Source organism: Fundulus heteroclitus, unplaced genomic scaffold (genome assembly GCF_011125445.2).
Source record: "Fundulus heteroclitus isolate FHET01 unplaced genomic scaffold, MU-UCD_Fhet_4.1 scaffold_50, whole genome shotgun sequence".
Taxonomy (NCBI): Eukaryota; Metazoa; Chordata; class Actinopteri; order Cyprinodontiformes; family Fundulidae; genus Fundulus; species Fundulus heteroclitus.
In genome coordinates, this window is record NW_023396923.1 from 1,178,313 (window position 1) to 1,201,556 (window position 23,244).

A 23,244-nucleotide genomic window follows, 5' to 3' on the forward strand; every position below is an offset into this window, starting at 1 on the left:
AGTAGAACTCTATAGAGTGAGAAAGTTAGATCCTGATGTCTTCCAGTAGCCCAAGCCTATAGCAGCATAACTATAGCGATAGCTCAGAGTAACATGAGCCACTCTAGTTACAAGCTTTGTCAAAAAGGAAAGTTTTAAGATTAGTCTTAAAAGTAGACGGGGTGTCTGCCTCACGGACCAAAACTGGGAGTTGGTTCCACAGGAGAGGAGCCTGATAGCTAAAGGATCTGCCTCCCATTCTACTTTTAGAGACTCTAGGAACCACCAGCAGACCTGCAGTCTGAGAGCGAAGTGCTGTGTTAGGAACATACGGGGTAATCAGAGCTCTGATGTATGATGGAGCTTGATTATTAAGGGCTTTATAAGTTAGAAGAAGAATTTTAAATTCTATTCTTGATTTCAGTCTTACTTCAACAGTAAAAATGAAATAAAATACTCAAATTACCCTTTCCTTCCATACAATACACACTACTTTCGATACACGATATTCACACACAATAGCCTAGCAATTTATCTGAATCACCCCGAAGTATTAGCAATTAGCTAATTCGTCAGCTCTGTTAGCTGAGTTCAATGCTAGTTCACCCTGGCTGCTACACTAACAGCTAACGCATGTGGTATCAAATTAGCAGTTAGCGGCTTATTAGCGCTGACGCTAGCACACTTTTATTCGATGTTACATCGCTCAAGCTGCACATTAAACTCACCGCCGAGTAGGCAACATCCAATGTGGATTCTGGAATTTGCTCACAATGTTTTTTCAAACATTTCTCTAAGTTTGCGTATCAACTTTTTTTTCCCAAAGCAGAGAGCCCCTTGTGCAACCGGACGGTGTGTCCTCCTTCCAACTATTTCCCAGAGCGCTTTGTGCAGCCGCAATACTGCAACGCATCTCTCTCTCTATGCGCTGTACGGTGGAGTTAACCCCTTAAATGCCAACTATTTCTCTCACACATTCATACAAACTAAACAACAGGCTTTTACTTCTAACAGCTTATGAAGCCTGGGCTACACAAATCATAAAAATCTGATTAAAATCAATATTACCAAAAAATAAAACAATTAAATGTGGTTTGTTAAATATGTCTCTCCCGCAAAAGACTTTGTTAATTAATGAATTGATTTCTGAATATCTGATTTATTTTGTCTCGGAAATCTGGCTACAAGAGGACTACGTTAGTATAAATGAGTCAACTCCCTCCAATTATTTAAATTTTCACATTCCCAGAACTATAGGAAGAGGAAGAAGAGTAGCAACCATCTTTCAGTTTGTAACATTTAGCTTGATTAAAAGCGATACTCACAATATACTCAAGGGGGATCTGTCACAGGAATCAGGTAAATTATGCTAAACCTAGGGCTGGGCAAGTTAACGCGTTAATTTCGCGTTAACTCATTAGACTATTAACGGCGATATTTTCTTTAACGCGCATTAACGCATGTTGCTCACATGCTTTTATTTTGTGAAGGTCTGTTGCTGCGGTGTAGGGGTTTGAATCAGAACAGTAGGTGGCGATAATACGCCAATAACCTCGCTGTCAGCCAAACCTCGGATTCAAAGAGGAAGAATGGTGCTGGCCGGTGTAGGCACAGACATATATACGTAGACGCGTCATGGGGCGCAGGTTCGCACGTCAACGTCACCGCCATATTGTATGTGGCAGAAAAAAGTTGAGTTCTGTTATTGTGAACGTGGATCAGAGAAGATGCCTCATTCCTGTGCTGCAATAAATACACACACACACACACACACACAAACACACACACACACACACACATATGTATATATATATATATATATATATATATATATATATATATATATATATATATATATATTTGTGTGTATGTGTTATGAATATAAGGATCAATTTGCTAAATCTAACATTGTGGTCTTCATTATTTCATAAAACCGTTTCACATGTGAACCTTTAGGAACAGACTTTTTGGGTGAGTATTAAAGAGGTAAAATGAATAACATGAGGAAAAAAAGTCCTAGGTGAATAAAGTAAAAATAAACAAACAAACACAAAAGTGATAATGTTATGATAAAAACATCATATTATGAGAATTAAGGGGGAACATTTCCAGAATAGTCACAGTTTGCAGAATTATTTCACTCCTGGAGTAATAGGGCCAGGTTAGATTATTTTAAATATTTTTATTCTTTACGAGAATAAATTCAGGAGAATTAAGCTAAAGGGATACGAAAATAAACTTGTAATATTACAAAAAAAATACTACGAATACAAAGTATATTCAGAGACTAAAGTCCCTCTGATACTGTTTAAGTGACTGAGTAACTGCAGATTTGCCACATTTAAGATGGCGGACGCTCTGACGCATCGCAGCATAGGCAGAACCCGCCCAATAACGCGTCTACTCTTATATTATGTCTATGGGTGTAGGTACCAGATCGTCTCGGGCTGCCAGATCGACTCGGGGCGGGGTCTGCGCTTCTCGAAGACGTCAACATATGGCAACTCATCTCAAACACACTACATTGCGCCCGCAGTCTCCATTTACAAATCAATTTTATTTTGTTAATTTATGGTTATTTATTTTCCAGTAAATTAGTCAAGGCATGAAAACTTTTAACATCATTTTGCAATGTAATTTTGCAGGATCAAAGTTACAACCTTAGAGAGATTTCATTCCTCCAATTTTTTTTAAGTTGTGAAGGGAAACTAAACCATAAACTCATTTCATTTTTAATAAAAGTCAGCAGCCAAATTAAATTTTATCACGGCATTCATCACTTTAAAATCAAAACGTTCATTCCTCCTTTTTGTACTGATGTTGTTCTTTCTGATCACGTTTTTTTTATTATTCCAGATGAGATTGTGATGAATTTGATTATTTTTTTATTGTGGTATTTGGTACATTGTTCAAGCTTTTGAGAAAAAAGAAACTGCTAAATTAACTTAACAAAATCGATTCGTTACAAATGCAGACCGCGGGCTCAATGTAGTTTGTTTGACTGGCGTTGCCATAAGGTGACGTCATCGGGAGGCGCATGGACAATGGCGAATTTCTTCATAAAATTGTCCATTTACAAACGCAATCCCGCTCTCGAATAAAACCTACACCCCGCTATAATTACTTTAGTAAGTTGTCCAGACCAATTTCAATATTTTGCGCAATTGAGCAAACGTTAAACCAACTATGTATAGTGACGTCATCAGAAGGGGCAGGACCCGAGTCAATCTGGTACCTACACCGGAAAAAAACAAAGCCGACATGCGGAAGGCGGTGTTTCCCGCAGGAATTTGCTTAGGCGAGGCGGTGAGTTGGCGAACGGAACAAGTTTTGTGCAGAGTGAGGTCTGCATCGACGCCGTCGGTGAAGTCGCTTCTCGTTTCAAAGTATCCATGTGTTTTTGCCTGTTTTTGCCTGCCATTCACTATATGCACGCGAGAAAGCAACAACAAAAAACCGCGTGTTAACATCAAATAAACGCAAGCAACGCAAGCATATCGAGTTAGCAAGCATTTCAGTTTAAAGTTCTTCCAGCATCGAATATGACTGAAACAAGTTAGTTGTAACCACTGCCATGGTATTGAACATAAAATGGTAATGCTGCTCCCTGCTGTTACCTCAGAAATTGCCTGTTTTTGGTAGATTTTTCCCCATAAAGAGAATTCCCTGTCAGTGGCAATAAGCTTTAATTTATTATTATTGCTATTTTTTGTTTTACATGTTTAAGTTGAGCTTTACACTAAATATGTGTTACTGATAAGTGCTACAAATGTTACAACACTTTTGTTCATATGGCAGCAGAACATTAAAATAAAAGTGCTCTTTACACTACTTTTGAATTCATTCTTGGAGTTTGTAAATACAATGCGATTAATCGCGATTAATCAGGCAAATTATGCGATTAATCGCGATTAAATATTTTAATCGTTGCCCAGCCCTAGCTAAACCATTAATTTCTTAAGAAAATAACTATCCAACCACCCAATAAGAAATTTGTTGATTTTTAGCAACAACGATTTTTTAAAAAGAACAGCACAATATTTCGAAATAACAATAGTTATTTGGATAAATAGATCAATAACCAAAAATCCTTCAAAACTAATTATGTTTGATTCAAATCACTTTGTTTTTAAAACCAAAACAAAGTCCTGGAAATGTTTTTCTGTTTATGTCCAAGGTCCCGTTCCAAAATGAAAAATTCAAACGTCAAAACCCCCTGCAAAAAAGATAAGAAAAAAGAGTGGCACCACCAAAAATCCCAAAAAAGAAGCGTCTTTCTTTCCCCTAGGTAGCGTCTTCTTGCATCGGGTGGCGTCCTCTTGGTGCAAAATTCCGATCAGGTTCCTAAATGCTCGATCTGCAGCGCTGGGCCAAACTTTGATTACTGTTTTATCTCTTTCCTTTTGAGTTTTAACTAGTTTTTGTCAGGGTTTAGTTTTGACTTGACTTTTGTTTACAATTTGTTTTCAGTTTTTCCTCCTTGTTAGGGTTTTAGATATGATTTGACTTTATTTTCTGTTAGTTTTCAGCCCCTCCTTCCCCTCACTTAGCTTTTTCTTGTTGAAGCCGTCTGCTTCCCCGGGCTCGTTAATTCGTTGTGCAGGACTTAAAAAATAACTCAGCCTGGACGCAGAATTTCAGTTTCACCTTTGCAAAGGGGACAGATGATACACCTGCCGACTCCGGGCAACAACTCTCACCTCTCTCCCACTCAGGCTAGTTTTAGTTAGAACATAGATTATACAAGGTCACACAATGAATGACGCACACATCTTATTGCTATCTTACTCCCTAATAACTATCTTCTCTTGTTGTTTCCTCCAGCTGCATGTAAACCGGAGTTTCTGTTCTTTCCCACTGCCTAGGACTGGCCTTGAAACGTTCTCCTAATACTTTTGCTCGTACACAGAATCTATTCACATTCTCTTCTTCTGATCAACAGATGCGGCCTTAAAGCAAATAAATTGCATATTAAAAGCATGTTAAACCTTCATAAATGTGTAATAAAAAAAACGGTTCAAAGTTAATACATTCCACACTCTTCACTCCCTCTGCAGTCAGTCCCACCTGTTACTCATTAAACAGTCAGACTCATTTCACCTGCCAGCCTCCCTATTTTAGCCTCCCTCTGCTGTCACTCCTCTGCCGGTTCGTCATCATGCAACACCTACTCCTTGCCTGTCTACCTGAGTGTTCTCTGCTTGGTGCTGGAACCCTGCCACCACTGCTTCTCTTTTACCTCAGCTTGCCATGGATTATTTGAGTCTCATCGGTGCAACTATCCTGTTAAGACTTTATCTGCAAGTATTCACCTTACCTAGCTATTTTTATCTGGTTGTGGCTCTGACCAGCTAGGTTCCCTCATTGCCGAGCTGTGGATTATCTGCCCTGCTGAGGACTCTGCTGCCGTGCTCTGGCTCGTTCTCTGCCATGCTGCTGATTCTACTGCCGGCCTCTGGTTCCCCCCCTGCCGTGCTGAAGAACCTGCTGCCATTCTCTGGTATCCATGAACTCTCTCTCTGGGCCGTCAGCTCATGTTCTTATCTGCACCTCTGTTCCCGTGCAGTTCTGCCTCTCTAGTTACATCATTCACCATCCCATCAACCTTTCAATAAAAACTCTCAATCTTAGTCCCGTGTGTGGTTCTGGGTTCATCGAAGACAAATTGTGACAGTTTTAATCAAATCAAATCAAATCTCCCGCTGCACAGATCTGACAGTGTGTGTCTTCCTCTCCCATCGAGCCGCCCCGCGCCTTTTTATTTACTAATTTCTACCACACCTAAAAAAAAAACAATCAGTTTTAACCAGTGGGGAGATTAGAAATAATTTTAACAATGAAATAACAACTGTCCTACCAAACAGTTTGTTACCTTTACACTTTAATGTATTTATAGAAAAAACAACAACATAGCGGTTATGTTAGAATCCCCCCCCCCCCCCCACAGCCGGAGGCAATGGAGGCCGAACTCCAAAATAAGGCTTTAAGTTAACTACATTAACTATGTCTGTTCCTTTGTGTAAAACACAGCCAAATTGAAGAAACTTGGGTTACTTCAGGTAGAAGGGAACTCTGCTGCCCCAGCTGCTGTAATTTTTATTTCAGTCAGTGTTCAGCCTGACACAATTGCTCATGTTTATGTATGCTAATGCTTGACTTTTGAGTCAATACATAGCTCTACAGGTTGCTGTATCTCACTGTTAGTTTCGTTTCCAAACCCAGCATAAAACCTGCCCAACTAAAAAGAAAAAAACAAGCCCAAATATCAAGCTCTCTTATGTTAAAAGCACAGAAGTATTAAACACATGAGAACATGCCACAATGTACACAAAATGTACAACCAGTCAACCAAAGAACACACAAGATCACTTTAACAAACATTATATATCAACCGGGAAAAAAAAAAACTTTTATCAATAGCTTCCCAACATGAGTAATAAATCTACCTTAATATAAACGTAACTTCTGTTACAGAATATAGCTCAATCAAACATTTCTCTTTCACACAGCCATGAAATATTTTTAAGTTGATTAGTAGAACTCAACACCTGTTGGGGCGTTTACATTGACCAATACAATTTCATAGTGACACTTTATTAACCATTATTCTTTTCTTGTTTTATTATAAGAATCAATATTATTCATTATAACTATTATTCACTGATGATGTCAGATTCGACTCATTTAAAAAATTGACCAGTAAAATGAGTTCAATGAGATGGCATTTTATTAAAAGGGTTTTGTTTTCTTCCAGACAACAACTATTTTGATATATATTTTGTTAGTGAATATTTCTAAAATCCCAACAAATGTGAAAAGCTTTCCAAATTTTTAAAACCTGCCCATAAGCTATTTTAGTTCCAGCTCATTGTGTTCAAAGAAGCCTAATTGGCTGGAAACCTGCCTAATTTGGTAACACTGAATACACTATTTCTTTTTGTTAGATTTTTTTAGATTTTGGGATTTTATTGAGAGTTTGTTTCTTAGCACTGTAGGAGTTGTCACAGAGGCACTGTTCAGCCTGAAGCATGTAAAATGCTTTTTTTTTTGTGCCTCCCTGAAAAATGTATTGCCCCCTGTAATTTGTTTCTGCAGCCAGGTCTGTCCAAGCATGAATTTGAATTGCTCACAGCTCAGATCTCGCGCTATTGCAACGTGACACGATTAAAACTATTTCCAAGCAACTTGCATATGATGAATGATGAGAGTGAGAAAGAGATCTTTACATTATATAAAGATGATCTACCATCATGATCAACATTCAAACAGGAGGTGAAGTTGTGGCACACAAAGTGGTCATCATCAGTGGAAGAACCCAGCTCTCTCCCTGAAATTCTAAGGATAACAAATATGAAGTGCTACCCAAACATTTCAGTTATACGTATTATGAGTGCTTCTGTGGAACGTGCTAACTCAGGCCTTAAAGCAGTGAAAACTTTGCTATGGTCGACTATGGAACAAGAAAGGTTTGTGGCTTTGCTACTTATGTATGTCCACAAGGACATTCATTTAGACATCAACAAAATCATAGACATATTTGCCCAGAAGCATCCTGGAGGGTTGACATTCATAAACCCATTATCATCGTCATCATAAAGTTGAAGGTGTTGTAGAAGAGAACAATATTCTTTGTCAAGTCTTACTGTTTTATTATAGGCTTATGGCTTAACTTCACCATACATGTTCATTGGTCCATGCATTTGTTACTTCAAGGCTGGACTATTGTAATTCTTTACTATCAGGAACTCCACAAAATGCAGTTCAAAGTCTTCAGCTGATCCAAAATGCTGCAGCAAGAGTTCTGATGAAAATCAACAAGAGGGATCATATTTCTCCAATTTTAGCTTTCCTTCATTGGCTTCCTGTTAAATCAAGAATAGAATTTAAAATTCTTCTTCTAACGTATAAAGCCCTTAATAATCAAACTCCATCATATATCAGAGCTCTGATTACCCCGTATGTTCCTAACAGAGCACTTCGCTCTCAGACTGCAGGTCTGCTGGTGGTTCCTAGAGTCTCTAAAACTAGAATGGGAGGCAGATCCTTTAGCTATCAGGCTCCTCTCCTGTGGAACCAACTCCCAGTTTTGGTCCGTGAGGCAGACACCCTGTCTACTTTTAAGACTAGGCTTAAAACTTTTCTTTTTGACAAAAATTATAACTAGTGGCTCATGTTACTCTCAGCTACCTTTATAGTTTTACTGCTATAGGCTTAGGTTACTGGAGTATATCAGGATCTAATTTTCTCACTCTATTGAGTTCTACTGTTCTTCAATTATGCATTATGTGTTGTCATTTCTGCTTTAACTTTCTGTTCTCTCTCTTTTCTCTTCATAGTAGGTACACCTGGTCTGGCGTTCTGTTAACTGTGACATCATCCAGAGAAGACGGTTCACCCGCTACTACCATCTAATGTAGAACAGATTACTAGATCAATGTGTGCTTCTGTGCTTTTTTGTCTCTCTTGTTGTGTCTCTGCTCTGTCTTCTGTAACCCCCAGTCGGTCGAGGAAGATGACCGTTCATACTGAGCCTGGTTCTGCCGGAGGTTTTCCTTCCCGTTAATGAGGAGTTTTTCTTTCCACTGTCGCTTCATGCTTGCTCAGTATGAGGGATTGCAGCAAAGCCATGTACAATGCAGATGACTCTTCCTGTGGCTCTACGGTTCCCCAGGAGTGAATGCTGCTTGTTGGGACTTTGATGCAATCAACTGGTTTCCTTATATAGGACATTTTTGACCAATCTGTATAATCTGACCCAATCTGTATAATATGATTGAACTTGACTTTGTAAAGTGCCTTGAGATGACATGTTTCATGATTTGGCGCTATATAAATAAAATTGAATTGAATTGAAAAGTTTAACTTATTTTAAAGTTTTTTTTTCTCTCAACATAGTTTATCTTGTTAAAATATATTAAAAACTCATTTATCACTTGAACCATAACAAACTGTTCTAAGTCCTTGGGTCTTTTTAAGTCCTTTTTTTCTTAATATAGTTTATCTGGATGAAATATATTGTTAAAATACATGTATATTCAAAACTCCTTTATCACTTGAACCATACCAAACTATTATTAAGTCCTTGGGTCTTTTTATTTCATTTTACTAGATAAATATAATTTTTTGGAAATAAAGAAAATCTTTGTTTGATTAATTGTTGATAAAGGATATTTTTTTCTTCAAACTACTTTTTAACCTTGTGCATGCTATAAAAACCAAGAAATTTTGACTTAAAAATCCTTTTTCAATTACAATAATGTAATCATGCTAATTCTACTTATGTTCATCTAATAAAATGATTATTGATTCAAATACCCTTAGATGAATAATAAGGATAGTGTGAAAGAGCAAAGATGGCATTCTTTGGTCATTTAGCCTTACATTGTCTTGACATGACTCTTAGGTGCACACCCCCTTTTGAAAAATCCTGGATCCGCCCCTGTCTAGGGTCACTTGTGGAGTACCACAAGGTTCAGTCCTTGGGCCAATTCTCTTTAATATCTATCTATCTATCTATCTATCTATCTATCTATCTATCTATCTATCTATCTATCTATCTATCTATCTATCTATCTATCTATCTATCTATCTATATATCTATCTATCTATCTATCTATCTATCTATCTATCTATCTATCTATCTATATATATATATATATATATATGAGCTTCTGACAACATGGGATTAATTTATACTGTTATGCTGATGACACTCAGCTATATTTATCCATAAATACTGATGAATCCAATCAATTACTTCAACTACAGTCATGTCTTGATGACATCAAAAGCTGGATGACTTTAAATTTCCTGCTTTTAAATTCTGACAAAACAGAAGTTGTAATCTTTGGGCCAGAGTCATCAAAAAATACACTTCTTAATCAATCACTTAATCTGGATGGCATTAAATTGACTTCTGGTTATAAAGTAAAAAGTCTTGGTGTTATTTTTGACCAAAACATGTCATTTAAATCCGATATTAAACAGGTTTCCAGGGATTCCTTTTTGCACTCGTGGAATATTGCCAAAATTAGAAATATTCTGTCCAGGCCAGGGTTGATGCTGAAAAACTAGTCCATGTATTTGTTACTTCAAGGCTGGACTATTGTAATTCTTTACTATCAGGAATTCCACAAAATGCAGTTCAAAGCCTTCAGCTGATCCAAAATGCTGCAGCAAGAGTTCTGATGAAAATCAACCAGAGGGATCATATTTCTCCAAATTTAGCTTCCCCTCATTGGCTTCCTGTTAAATCAAGAATAGAATTTAAAATTCTCCTTCTAACGTATAAAGCCCTTAATAATCAAGCTCCATCATATATCAGAGCTCTGATTACCCCGTATGTTCCTAACAGAGCACTTCGCTCTCAGACTGCAGGTCTGCTGGTGGTTCCTAGAGTCTCTAAAAGAAGAATGGGAGGCAGATCCTTTAGCTATCAGGCTCCTCTCCTGTGGAACCAACTCCCAGTTTTGGTCCGTGAGGCAGACACCCTGTCTACTTTTAAGACTTGGCTTAAAACATTCCTTTTTGACAAAGCTTATAGTCAGAGTGGCTCATGTTACCCTCAGCTACATCTATAGTTATGCTGCTATAGGCTTAGGCTACTGGAGGACATCAGGGTATATTTCTCTCTCTCTGCTGAGTTCTCCTACTGCTCTCCAATCTGCATTGTTTGTTGTTATTTCAGCTTTTAACTTTCTGTTCTCTGTCATTTTTCTCTTCATAGTAGGTACACCTGGTCTGGCGTTCTGTTAACTGTGACATCATCCAGAGAAGACAGCTCACCCGCTATTACCATCTAATGTAGAACAGATTACTAGATCAATGTGTGCTTCTGTGCTTTTTGTCTCTCTTGTTGTGTCTCTGCTCTGTCTTCTGTAACCCCAGTCGGTCGAGGCAGATGACCGTTCACACTGAGCCCGGTTCTGCTTGAGATTTTTCCTTCCTGTTAAAGGGGAGTTTTCCTCTCCACTGTCGCTTCATGCTTGCTCAGTATGAGGGATTGCTGCAAAGCCATGGACAATGCAGACGACTCTCCCTGTGGCTCTACGCTCTTTCAGGAGGAGTGAATGCAGCTTGTCAAGGCTTGATGCAATCTACTGGGTTTATTTAGATAGGAAACTTTTTGACCAATCTGTATAATCTGATTTTACTTTGGAAAGTGCCTTGAGATAACATGTACCATGAATCGGCGCTATATAAATAAAATTGAATCGTATTGAAAAATAGTCTTTCAATAACTTTTAGGAAACATTCCCTAAACGTTCCCACCAGGTTAAGGTTTCCTGGGCACCATCAAATGTCAAACATGAAGAACACTTCAAGGCGTTGAAGTTATCTTTAAATAAACATTTAAATGTTGACTTGGGAATTTCTTCACCAGTTCTTAAATGACTATCCTGAAAAAAATGTGTTATTTATTTTATTACATGTGGAAAAGGAAACAAAACAAACACACACACACACACACACACACACACACACACACACACACACACACACACACACACACACACACACACACACACACACACACACACACACACACAAGATCGCTGTAAATCAAAGGTAGGCATCAAATTGTCCGGTGCTTGAAAATATAAGAACCCTAAAAGGAATGTTAGAGAGTTTTATCGGAGGGCTTTAACACACGGGTGGCCCAGTAACACGTTGAAGCTACTTTTTAATAACAACATCAGGAGTAATCTCTGTGTTTAGGTGTTTCCTGGTCGTGGGGATGTTCTCATGGTCAGCTGGAGTGGGCTGGAAACGCCGCACTTTCTACGCTTTGTAAATGGGTTAAAATACCGCCCGTCGCCACGTGACCCTCCCGTTATATAATATATAGGTCAGCACGTTTCTCGCTGGCACGTGCAGCCTTCTTTCTTATGTAAAGTCTCGTGCAAAGGTCTCGAATAACACTATGTAGGTGAGCGCCAAAGATCGTCAATGTTAGAGGCGACCTATCACTCTGAACGTGTATTCCTGATCCCTAAAACCCAAAATAAACGTTTTTGCTTCATTAAAGATAATAGCCTCCTTCTACCCCCCCCCCCCCCCCCACATGTACTATTGTTCACACCAGTATAGAGTTTGGCAAAGTAGAGTTTTTATCATTCATTTTCAAGTATTTGTATTATTTCAAAAGAAATCATCTGGATATTCCATCAAAGTGGCTTAAAGCTTTCCAGGCTTACTGTAAAAGCACTAATTAAATCAATTGATTTGAAAAAAATATTCATACCCTTATTTTCTCCCAGAGCCTTTGCTAACCAAGGCAATTTCGAAATGTTCCTTGTAGTTCAAAAGGTGTGTTTTATAGTCATTTATTTCATTGAGGGAAATTCTCATGTGAAGTCCTTTTAACTGTTTCTATTTTCATCTAGTTCAGATTTCACTGCTGAAGGGATGAAATCAGACCATGCTTTACTTTTAAACCTTTGTTTTTTGTTAATGTGAATGTTCTTTTGTCCACTTTCCCATTTAAAGACGTAAAGTCTCCACGTTAAACCCGTGTCAATACATTAAGTTCCTGTGTAATTTCATCCTTTTTTGTTATAGATAAAACGTTCTGTGCCAGAGGTAGCAAGGAACAGCTTTTCCTACTTGAAAGTTGGTTTGTTCTTGGTGTGAATATTATGATCGTGTTCTTTAAGTGTGACAAGTATTGACTAACAGCACAAGTTCAATTCACCCTATGTTGTGGCCTTTCGTAACTTTGGGTATGTAAATGTTGCATTTGATTCCCTGCAGACAATAGAGCTCTGATCTAGGACAGGCATTACTTCTAATTTACATGCACCAGTTGTGTGTTGAAAACCCAGCTGTATTAGCTAACTGTTATAGTGCATTTGCATATGAAGTCAGAATTATGGACTTCAGGTTGGAAAAATTCACCCGGAGGCCCCTTCTAGTAAAAACTGTAGTCCAGAAACATCCATCCATCCATCCATTTTCCGACACGCTTATCCCTGTGGGGTTGCGAGGGGTGCTGGTGCCTATCTCCATCTGTCAATTTCCATAAACCATAAAAACCAAGCTTTTTATGGTCAACTCCCGAAGACACACCTGGGCTGTTGATTGTCTTGGTTCGTGAACCGAAAAGGGGAAAACAGACTTTCTTTGTTTTTGGGCAGATGGGCGTCTGGAGACTGTCCAGGATTCCCCCCTCCCTTGACATTCCGTAAGGTGCTGGTCAGTCTATTAAAGATGTGTTTGGGTAGTGTTCAAGCAGACAAATCGCTTGCAGCACCATGGGATAGGATGTCAGGTAATATACTAAATGAAGCGTCATTGTAATGGTGTAAGTGTTTTGTTTCCCTTGGAATTCCAATGTTAATAATTACATGTATACTTTAAGTGTTTTTCTCTGATAATTGTTTCTTCCTTTTCTAGCAAATCTCTGTACCGGGGGAGGCAGGCCACCGTGAACGAGACAGGAAGATGTAGCAGGTCACGCTTATTACTTCCTTGTATGAAAACATTTAAAGCTACAGTATTAAATTGGTAAAAAGAGTTGTCGCCGTTGCCTCTATAGGTTGGATTAGTCAGTTCCTGAAAAAGTGATTTCAGCCAAATCCTCTGGGTGTGATACACTGCACGCTCTCATTAACCTGGATACTATCTTCAGTCCCCACTGCCATTGACACATTAGCAAGAAAACACTGGCTAACTTCAATAGTTAGAGCTTTCCTAACTCAGAAGATATTATGCCTCGAAACAAAGGACCCATGCAGTTGCAGCGGCAGAAGCTTTTCCTCTTCTTCCATGCACGTGCGCAAAGGTGGTGGCATTTCAAGTTGTTGCCAGAGGGGGTAGACTGCAAAAATGCTGGAACTTGCGCTATGCTCCTTTAAGCTGCAAAGGCACAGTAGTTTAGGGCAAGGCAAATTTATTTATATAGCACATTTCAGTTCAAAGACCATACAAAGTGCAAAATATAGGAAAATAAAACAGAATAAAAGCAAGTTGGAATAAAATGTAGAAACAAAATAAAACATGGGAGTATAGACACTATAAGCAAATATAAAAAAACAAAAAAATGTGCAGACCAATCGCTGCTTCTACAAAAGACTAACTGAGACAACACAGGAATGTGACATAACTAGATGAATACAAACCCACCCACACAGGACAATGCTTCCATCCTCCTGGTTGTCAACAAGAATGGTGGTACAAGTGAACCCCCAGATTTGATCTGTCTTTCAGTGGATTTGCCACACGTAGTTTTTCAAGTAATCAGGGGAGGCCCGAGACAAAAGCAAACTAAGCGGCATCATCACCATGAATGAATGATGAAATAATTTATTTAATATGTTTTGTAACAGTTTGTATTCAGACGTTTTAATAAAAGAGTGAAGTATTTTAAAGGGGAAGTCCGGTCAACAGGTAAAAATCAGGGAACAATTAGCTCAAACTAAAACTAATACGTTTGTGGTTATTTAATGAACTTATCTTTAATCAATAAGAAAATAAAAACATAAATTGTCGTCTGGATCACTGTGTATGGGGGCTGACATTACTGCCCATATTTGGGCAGTAAGGGGCGTTTGACATCACATCCTGTGACGTGGAAAAGCGGAGCGGCGACAGCATTTCTCCGCTCTTTCCATGCAAAGTCAATAGGAGCCGTTCTACATAGCTGCGATCATCAACAATTTTTTCGGATTTTGAGAGGACTTCACCATTGACATTCGCAAGAGCTATTGTTACAGCAACAATGCTCACGTGCATGGCCATTGGATGTTCCAACACAACTGGTAAAAGTGGAAAAAACATCGCTTATTTCAACTTTCTGATTCATGAGCCACCGGGCACGTTGCTGGATTGCCAACTTGAAGAGAACGGATTTGCCATCTAACTTCTGGCCAGAGAGAAAACACGTCATATGCAGTGACCATTTTGAAGAAGAATGTTTTGAACATGACATGAGAGCGAGGATTTTCGGTAAGTTATTTTTTAATTTTTAATTCAGAATTTGCGGGGATGGTTACCGACCAGAGGGGCGGAGGGATACCACATGTGATGTGGTATCCCTCCGCCCCAGCATGTGCTGGAACGCTTTTATATTTTAATATTTATACAATAATGACCACCTGCCCTATTTACTAGGGGGCAAATATAACTCAAGTCACTTCAGCGCCATCTCTCCTCCGCTGCAGCGCCGGTAAAGCTGTGCTGCGGCGGAGCCGCGCGCGCACACGCACACACGCGTGTATTTATATATCTTGGGGGGCCCGAGTGAGTTTGCACTAGAAATAAGTACGGCTGGATTCCGTCAAAAGTCCGGTTTCTGTCAAGAAACTCTTCTAAAAAAAATCCATATCGCTATCAGATGATGATAGCTCCACGGAACTCTCATCACTGACACTAAGTACTTCATCACTCTCTGCTTCGTACAGAGCACCATTCGTCACCATGTTGGAAAATAGTGCGTTGTTGCTCAACAGCGGGTCCACTGAATGATGTCACAAAATGGGAGGTGACAGTACTATTCTTGACCAAGATGGAGTCCTCCACATAAACATGATTAAATGAAAATTATTCCTAATTTAAAAAATGTATAATTTATTGCACAGTATGTAGTAGTTTTATATTTAAAGTACTTTCAGCAGTTTGAATTCTGATTTTGACCGGACTTCTCCTTTAAGTATCGTTTATTTTGTATTAACACATAATCTCACTGTATTCGTTTATAATATTCGCTATAACATCATAGTGTGACATTTGTGTGAATAATCTTCTAGCATAGGTGATTCTGCGTAATGGGGGGGGAGGGGGAGCCAATTCCTCTGTGATTGGCTTTTCACACAGTGGACAATGACAGCCCCTTATCAGCTTCAACAAGCGCTTTGACAAGGTTTTTTATCCCTCCTTTATTCTGAGATTGAGTCGCACATTTCAAACCAGACAACGTACACACTTTGTTGTTTGAACAGTGTCAAGCTAATAAATGTTAAAACGGCCTGCCATACAGGTTCAGAAATCGAAACTTGTGATCTTTGTGAAGAAAAAATGATTCCTGTTGTTGATCTGGCATTTAGCGAAATAAATAATTTTGTTAATGTTTTAGTTTAACTGAAAAAATGTGAGGAAAACCGGTCATATATTCAGATGAAAATGGATTTTGAAAAACAAAGAGAGTGAGACATCGCTTCTCGAGTCTCTCTGACAGGAAAAGAAAGCGAGAAAGCTTGCAGCAACGTCACATGGGTGACGTGCCCGGGGCTCTTATTGAGGTCACCAAAACGTTCTCCTCCTCACCGTCGAGAGTGACCTGGCTCTGTTCGGCATGAATGAAAAATTAATTGATCGACGCCGACGTTTGTTTCATTGCACGCATCCTGCCAGTCCATTCGCCCCCTCAAAGGGATTGCTATATGGTTACAGCGAAAAAACTTTAAGTAAGATTTTGTTCAACTTAACTATATAAAAAAACAATAGCTGCAAGCAGGGAGATATTTTTCTCGGGGCATTTGGAGGTATTGATTATTGACTGTAAATAGTAAATTACATTTGACAACATATTTCCTCAGCTCGTAGCAGCTTTCTCCAATGCAGGCATGAATGAACCAGAGGCAACGAAGGACTCTCTCCTTTCCTCGTCCTGAAAATGGGTGTTCCTCTCTCACGCGTCCCTCACGTTTCACCCCCCCCCCCCCTCCTTCTTTGTAAAGAAAAAATAGCTACGGGGGGTGCGCTACTTGTGTTTGAGAAAAAAATGAAGTCAATTATACAACATCCCGGCTATCTGAAGCGCCCTCCTCCTCACCGCCTCTTCCATGCGTTAAACTACAACAGCTGGTGGCTTGACGTGCGCGGCGGCTCTCCGTAGCCTTCCCCGGGAGCACCTGTTCCAAGTCCGCAGGCATGTCGGCCGGGGGCTCCGACGGCACGGCGGACAGACCGGCAGGTAAGCCCCTTATGGTAACTCTGGTTAATATCGGCTGGACTTTACTTTTGTTTGATACTACGGCTTTTTGTTGATTTCCTAACATGCCTACTTTTAGCTAATTCTGTCTATGAACATCTTCAAATACAGGTGTTTCGGGGTTTTAAGTCTGTTTCGACACAGTTAATGTTCATATCAGATGTGTAGTTATTCAGCTGCTCGTCAGAGAGATTTGGTGGCTAGTGACAGGCTCCAGCCAGCCACGCTCCGTCTCCGTGTTAAATCGAGGAATGCCGTGGAGCTGACTCGTAGTCGCGCTCTCGCGCTGCAGTTTGTTTCATTGACGTCTCGCTCGTCTCTGGCAAGCACGCGCACGAAGCCAATTTGCTGCCTTTTCGCTAGGCAACGCTACGGCAGCAACCACGTCGCCGCAGCTGTGACGAACCACCTTTAAATTGAAATTAGACACATTTCTCTCGCCATCATTTCTTCGGCTTGCGAGAGCCTTTCTGTATGTTTCCCATACCGTCGCCGTGAAACTGCCCCGACCTGGAGCTTAGCAACCCTGCGTCACGTGTTTCCACAAGGCAAGTTTCCCGTCCAGGCTTCCTCCCAAAAGTGGGTCAGTAGATCAGTAGAGCAGCGCCGCCGTCTTACCGGCCAGCAGAGGGAGGCAGAGAGCAGCTAAATCAGGCTATGAAGGGTGCAGGAATGTCAAGCATGAAAAGACTCTGCTTGGCTTGAGAGACAACACTTGGTGGACGTAGGAATGTCCCTGGAAAACACGGTTCTGATTGAATGGGTTCTGCGTGACGCTCCTGCAAAGCAAAAGTCAGCTAAAGAATGTAAAGTCATACACTCAAACACTAGTGTTTAGTGCAGTTAAAGTTAAAAAGCATATTGGGAGTTTCACCGTTTTCCACAACATACATGTATATATTTAGCCTAATGTATTTCTAAGTGAGCAGTTCCAAAAACCTACTTTAGTTGAGTTTTGGTTGTTTCAGGCGTACTATTCCGGACTGAAAAGTTTGGTTCAACCAACCCTGACTGAAGAAGTTCAGGCTCAGTCTTTGGCTTATTCTCCCTACCCTTCATTTATGTTGGAACAACAGAGATTCAACAAATTAAGGCTCAAATAGACATAAATAGAAGCAAAATAAATAAATAAATAAAATAAATTAACAAATATAACTCGTTTCTTTGTCCTGTGTTTTAACCTAGAAATATTTTTTAATGAAGGAAAGTAAACTACACATGATCATTGTAAACTCCCAACTACATTCCTCCCATACATCCATATTTAAACATGCATGAAATTATGAGATATACTGTATTGTCAACATTTTCATACCCCTTAGACTTTGTGGCTAAAGTTATACTTTAGCTGTATAATCCAATGAGTCCCTATAAAGCCGATTCACTGGAATCAGGACTTTCAGCAACCGTAAATGCATCCATCAAAAACACAAATCTTGTGTTTACCTTCCCGTGAGAGAGCAGTTACAATCAGCTCTGGAAAAGTGGGACTGTCTTTCAGAGCTGCTCCAGGCAGCAAGAATATATGAAATAATGACTTCAACCTGGGCTAAAAAATAACTAATCCAACTCTTGCAGCAGGTTCATAGCGACCTTAAGCCAACCTTGCCTCTGGAACTATTGTCTCAGTTCCTGCAAAGCAGTTCTAAGAATACCTCAAACATTTACTTTTCATAGCCTGGAAATAACAACAGAAAACTGATTGGTGTGTACGGATGAAAAAGATGCAGCTTTTACCAATAGTCAGAGTCCCGTGTGCTGGAAGAGAGAAAAATAAGGTTAACCAATGGAGCAGGAGTGATACTAGACCAATAAGCTGCTGGTTTAGTGCACCTGTGTGAGGCTGTAGGGTTGAAGGTGGTGTGATTATTATTATTATTATTTTTTTTTATTTTTTTTGCCTACTTCAGGTGGAAAATCATTTGTTTCATATATATCTGTTCCATGACAACCGATTTCATGTATCGTTGTTTTGACAAATGATGTGATGATTCTTTTTTTTCAATTCTCCACAATAGGTGAGGGGAAAAGCTTGAAAATTCACATTTTAATACATTGGACATTAGGGAAAGAGTAAAAACCTTGTTTTTCGCTTCACAAGAGCAAGCGTAAAAAGCCAGCTAAAGTTTAGAAGTTTAGCGCATGAGCCTTGAGCCAGATCTTTTTTTTTTTACTTCCAAGATGTCAAGCTTTTCTGTTTTTTTTTGTTTTTTTAGTGGTTTTGATCAACATTTTTTTTCTCCAAAGTTATCCGTTCAACTTTAGCTGCCTTCGCCATTCATTTCATTTCCAGTACTTGTTCCTTAACTGTGTCATAAATTGTAAGTTGGTTAAGCAATTAGCTTTGAGCGAAGATTTGTTCAGGAATAATCAATCTGAAGGATTGAGCAGGTCAGGAGGTGGTAATGATTTCAGGTCTGTTTTATTTTTTCCAAATGCCAAAATATCCAAAGATTAACTAACACAGGGCCCCTAAAAGAGATCAAATGATCTCTAAGCTGATCAGAACTAAACTGAAGCCCTAACAGCAACGCAACATGACCTCAGACTGTCTAACAGAAAAACAAACTGCCTCACAAGGCGGACTTGAATACTGGCAGATCAAACCGGTTTGACCCATAAAAGGGAAACAAACAGATGCACGTTATCTAACAGCAGAGAAACAAGACCCACTCTTAGTTTACTGTTTTTCTCAAACCATCAATCAAACCAAGTAAGTAAGTAAGGAACTGATAAAACTTTCACGTCACATCCATTTAAATGTACTTTATTCGGATTTTATAAGAAAAAAAAGAAAAAAAAAAACCCACAAAGTTGTACATAATTGTGGAGAAGTCTGAAAAGTGCAGAGTGTTCTGTTTTCAGCAAACACGTGGAGCAAAGTTTTTGGCCCACATGCAAAATGGTACATGTGGAAGCTAACACTGCCCAATAGCCTGGACACACATTCTCTACAGTGCAGCATCATGCTGCAGCAGTGACGTGCGGTAGGGTTCATAGCTGGTGAGGCACTGACGTCATCAGAGTCAGATTTACAAATATATATACTCTACAGAGTAGACTCATTGCAAAGTGCTGAAGGAGACTGATTGAGCCAAATCAAATCACCAAGAGACATGGAAAAAATATTGATTCTCTGATGGAAAAAAAAAAAGATAAATTGTCATTTGATTAGTAACAGTTTATGAGTTATGGTGGATTTCTGCATTAGTAACACATTTAAAAACTATAACCCAGATTACGCACATTTCATTACGAAAACAAAACATGAATAATTATTGCTGTCTTGCCTCTACTTATAAATTAAGTCCGCTCTTTCTGAACAAAAATATCGGTCACTTTCTGGTAAAAGTTCTGTTTATCTTCTTCAGTTTTAAAAGTCTCTCAGTCTCAGTGGAGCTCACTGCCAGGGAGGAAAGCCTTCCTTCATCAGTCCTGTTCCAGCTGTATGTTTTGAGTCTTTTTAGTGCTTTACTTGTTTAGCATAACTCGCTAATAAAACATCCATAACTTGCTGTCACTCTACAGTTTTGGGATCAGAAGCGGTGCCCCTTGAGCGCCCCCTGCCTAGCGGCCAAGGAACTGCCAGCCTCACCTACAATCAGTTCTTTGCCGTTTATGATCGCCGAGCAGCACAAAAACATGTTATCTGCACACAGTTTGATGCATAAAACACAATTCGTAATCCACATACATTAAATTGTGGAAAATCAGTTCATAACTGTTTGAACAATTGAATTTCTGATCTAGAGACAGCAGACCTGGCGGCATGGGTGGGCATTGGGGGGCCCTGCCCACCCTGTGAGCCAGCTGTGCCCGCCCTGGACTGGAAGCTGTCTTTATTTTTATTTTATTTATATTTTACCTCGGAGTGGCCATCGTCCTTTTAGTACTATCTTTGATGTGTCAATCATACAATTTAACCAATCAAATCAACAACTGACGGCAACATGCCAGCCAATCACAGCTGGAGTGGGGCGGGACTTAGAGTCATAGCCTTGACCGTTTCTCAATACATATTCTTCAGCGGTCTCGTCACGTGTGTTTGTGACACGTCATCAGCCTCAGACCGAGCACTGTTCCAATGGGGTACCGCGCACGTGACGTCACCGTCTCAAGAGCAACGCCCCTTTTGCCGCTTAGGTAGGGCATACAGGAGAGAAAGCACGGATAACCCAGCTATTACAAGCGCAACAGAACCAGCGATTTGACCGACTTTACAGCCGTTAAACTTTCCCAAGACGATGTCCCAGGCACACGGTTTACTGGTCGCACTGTCGAAGAACACACCAACCTTCAGATCAAACGATGGCTTGAGGTTCGAGGGCTTAAAAAGACTGGAAAACTGGCCGAGTTGATGAACGGTAAGCTTTGTTTTTTTTTTCCTGCGCGGCGATCATGGCAGTGTCGGCCGTTTTTTTGTTGTTGTTTGCAATCACCGTCCAGGAATGGGTATATGTTTAATGTTTGTCTCATTTGAAATGTTTTTGAGTAAGCTATCCTGGTAGCATCATGTTAGTGCCTGCTACCATGATAGCCTATATGCTGTCATGGTAGCAGGCGCTACTTTATTAACATGTCGGCCACCAAAATACTCTTACCTTGACTTGATGTCGCTGGAATTGGGTCAGGATGTTCTTCGGTTGGGCCCTTTCCTCCGACAAAATGCTTGCTACATATGTACTTGAATTTGGTAACTTTTTCCGGGTTGAACTGTTGTGTAGGCTGACCGCACCGGTCCCAGCGCACACATTTCTCCTTGGCAGTCTTGAAGAAAACATCCTTCATATGCGGCCGATCAGCGTAACTCGAGTCGCTGTTGCACGTTCCATAGCAACAATGTTTAAAAACCATGGTCTTAGATTTGGAAAAAGCAGTCGTTTTAACGAGTAAAACCTAGGCTAACGCACGTCTCTTTTACAGCGAAACAGCGGCGGGTTTCCGGAGTTTGCCCCACTGCGTACCACGTGATGTGACGTCATCGTGACGTTGTGTTTCTAAAAATAGCTCGCGCGCGGTACCCCATTGCCGAGAACGCGCCGAATCCCCGGATGTTGTTCTCGCCCTGCCCTCTTTATCGAGCATGCATCAGAGCAGACTTGTGCGTTCTTCAGACTGACCGCTTGCCCAGAATGCACCGTGGCCGCAGCTTGATTCGAGACAGCGCAAACAGAGCTCACAGCGGTAAGTGAAAAATCCCCTTCTCTGCTGCTCTTGTTCTTCAAAAGTACGTTTTCAGATCATTTGAGGCGAGAACATTATACTTTTAAGCTTCCTTATGTGGCCTGTTTACAGAGTTAGTGCGTAATTAAAAAAAAAAGTCAGACGTTGAGCGGAACGGAGTGACCCGCAGACCTCCGAGGGTAACCGCAGCCAAGGCTGATGTTAGTCCGTCTTTAGTACACTTCTGTCGGCCAAGTAGTGTGCATAGTACCGCTGGTTATGATTTATTTGTTTAGTGTTTATTTGACTGACGTGTGTTGCTTTATTAACTCAATACTTGCTGGAATAAATTGTAAATGTCTCCCAAGGACAACAGCAGCATATAAAATTAATAAATAAATAAAATCTACAAATGTTTTTCCGAGTCAGGACACGAATAATTGAGAGGAGAAAGAGGGAAAGAAAACAATAGTAATAATAGTATATGAAAATAACTATTTATTTTATACAAATGTTTAATCTTTGGAACAGAATGAAGGTGTAATATATTCAACAATTTATTAACAGTTGCTAACATGGTTTAAAACAAAGAAATAACTCCTATTAAGATCTTATACAAATAGACAATGCCTATAAACTTACAATTAAAAATAGTTGGAATAGAAATTAATTTACTGATTTATTTAATGTATTTTCACAGGCGGTGAAAAAAATTAAATGAAACAGCATGTGAACATGACTCCAACTGATCTACATTAGGTCAGGTGTAGTCATGTTCACTTAAACATGCAGCCAGCTGGAGCAGCTCCCTGTCTTCAGCCGCCGGATGGCCGTCCTCTTCTGGGTCAACCTCCTCGTCCTCCACGTCTAGCTGGTCCCCTGCCTCTATACAAATACTGTGGAGGATGCAGCAGGCGGTGATTACTTTTGGGGAAAACGTCGGGCGGACCTCCAGTGCCCTTAAGATGATGAAACGCCACCGTGTCTTCAGACCACCAAAGACACACCCAATGATGCTTCTCGCCTTGGCGTGGTGTCTGTTGTAGCGTGTCTCCACTTGACCTGTACCAAATATAAAATTAACTTGTAATTTAGGTAATATGCTGATATGTCTTAATCTTCTATCCAATTAATATAATCTATATATCAATTGTGTGTCATTGTTGGCTCTA

The 23,244-nt window shown here is 39.9% G+C and overlaps 1 protein-coding gene across 1 annotated transcript in view; it reads left to right on the forward strand.

The window, feature by feature from the left end:
* Window positions 1-16,209: 16,209 nt before the first annotated feature.
* Window positions 16,210-23,244, forward strand: part of LOC105916972 (aryl hydrocarbon receptor nuclear translocator-like protein 2) — a 51,603-nt gene continuing 44,568 nt past the window's right edge. Inside the window, exons 1-2 of the mRNA XM_021310092.2 lie at window positions 16,210-16,382; window positions 16,780-16,891. Coding sequence (XP_021165767.2) covers window positions 16,849-16,891 — 43 coding nt within the window. The 5' untranslated portion in view covers window positions 16,210-16,382; window positions 16,780-16,848. The remainder of the gene's footprint in view (window positions 16,383-16,779; window positions 16,892-23,244) is intronic.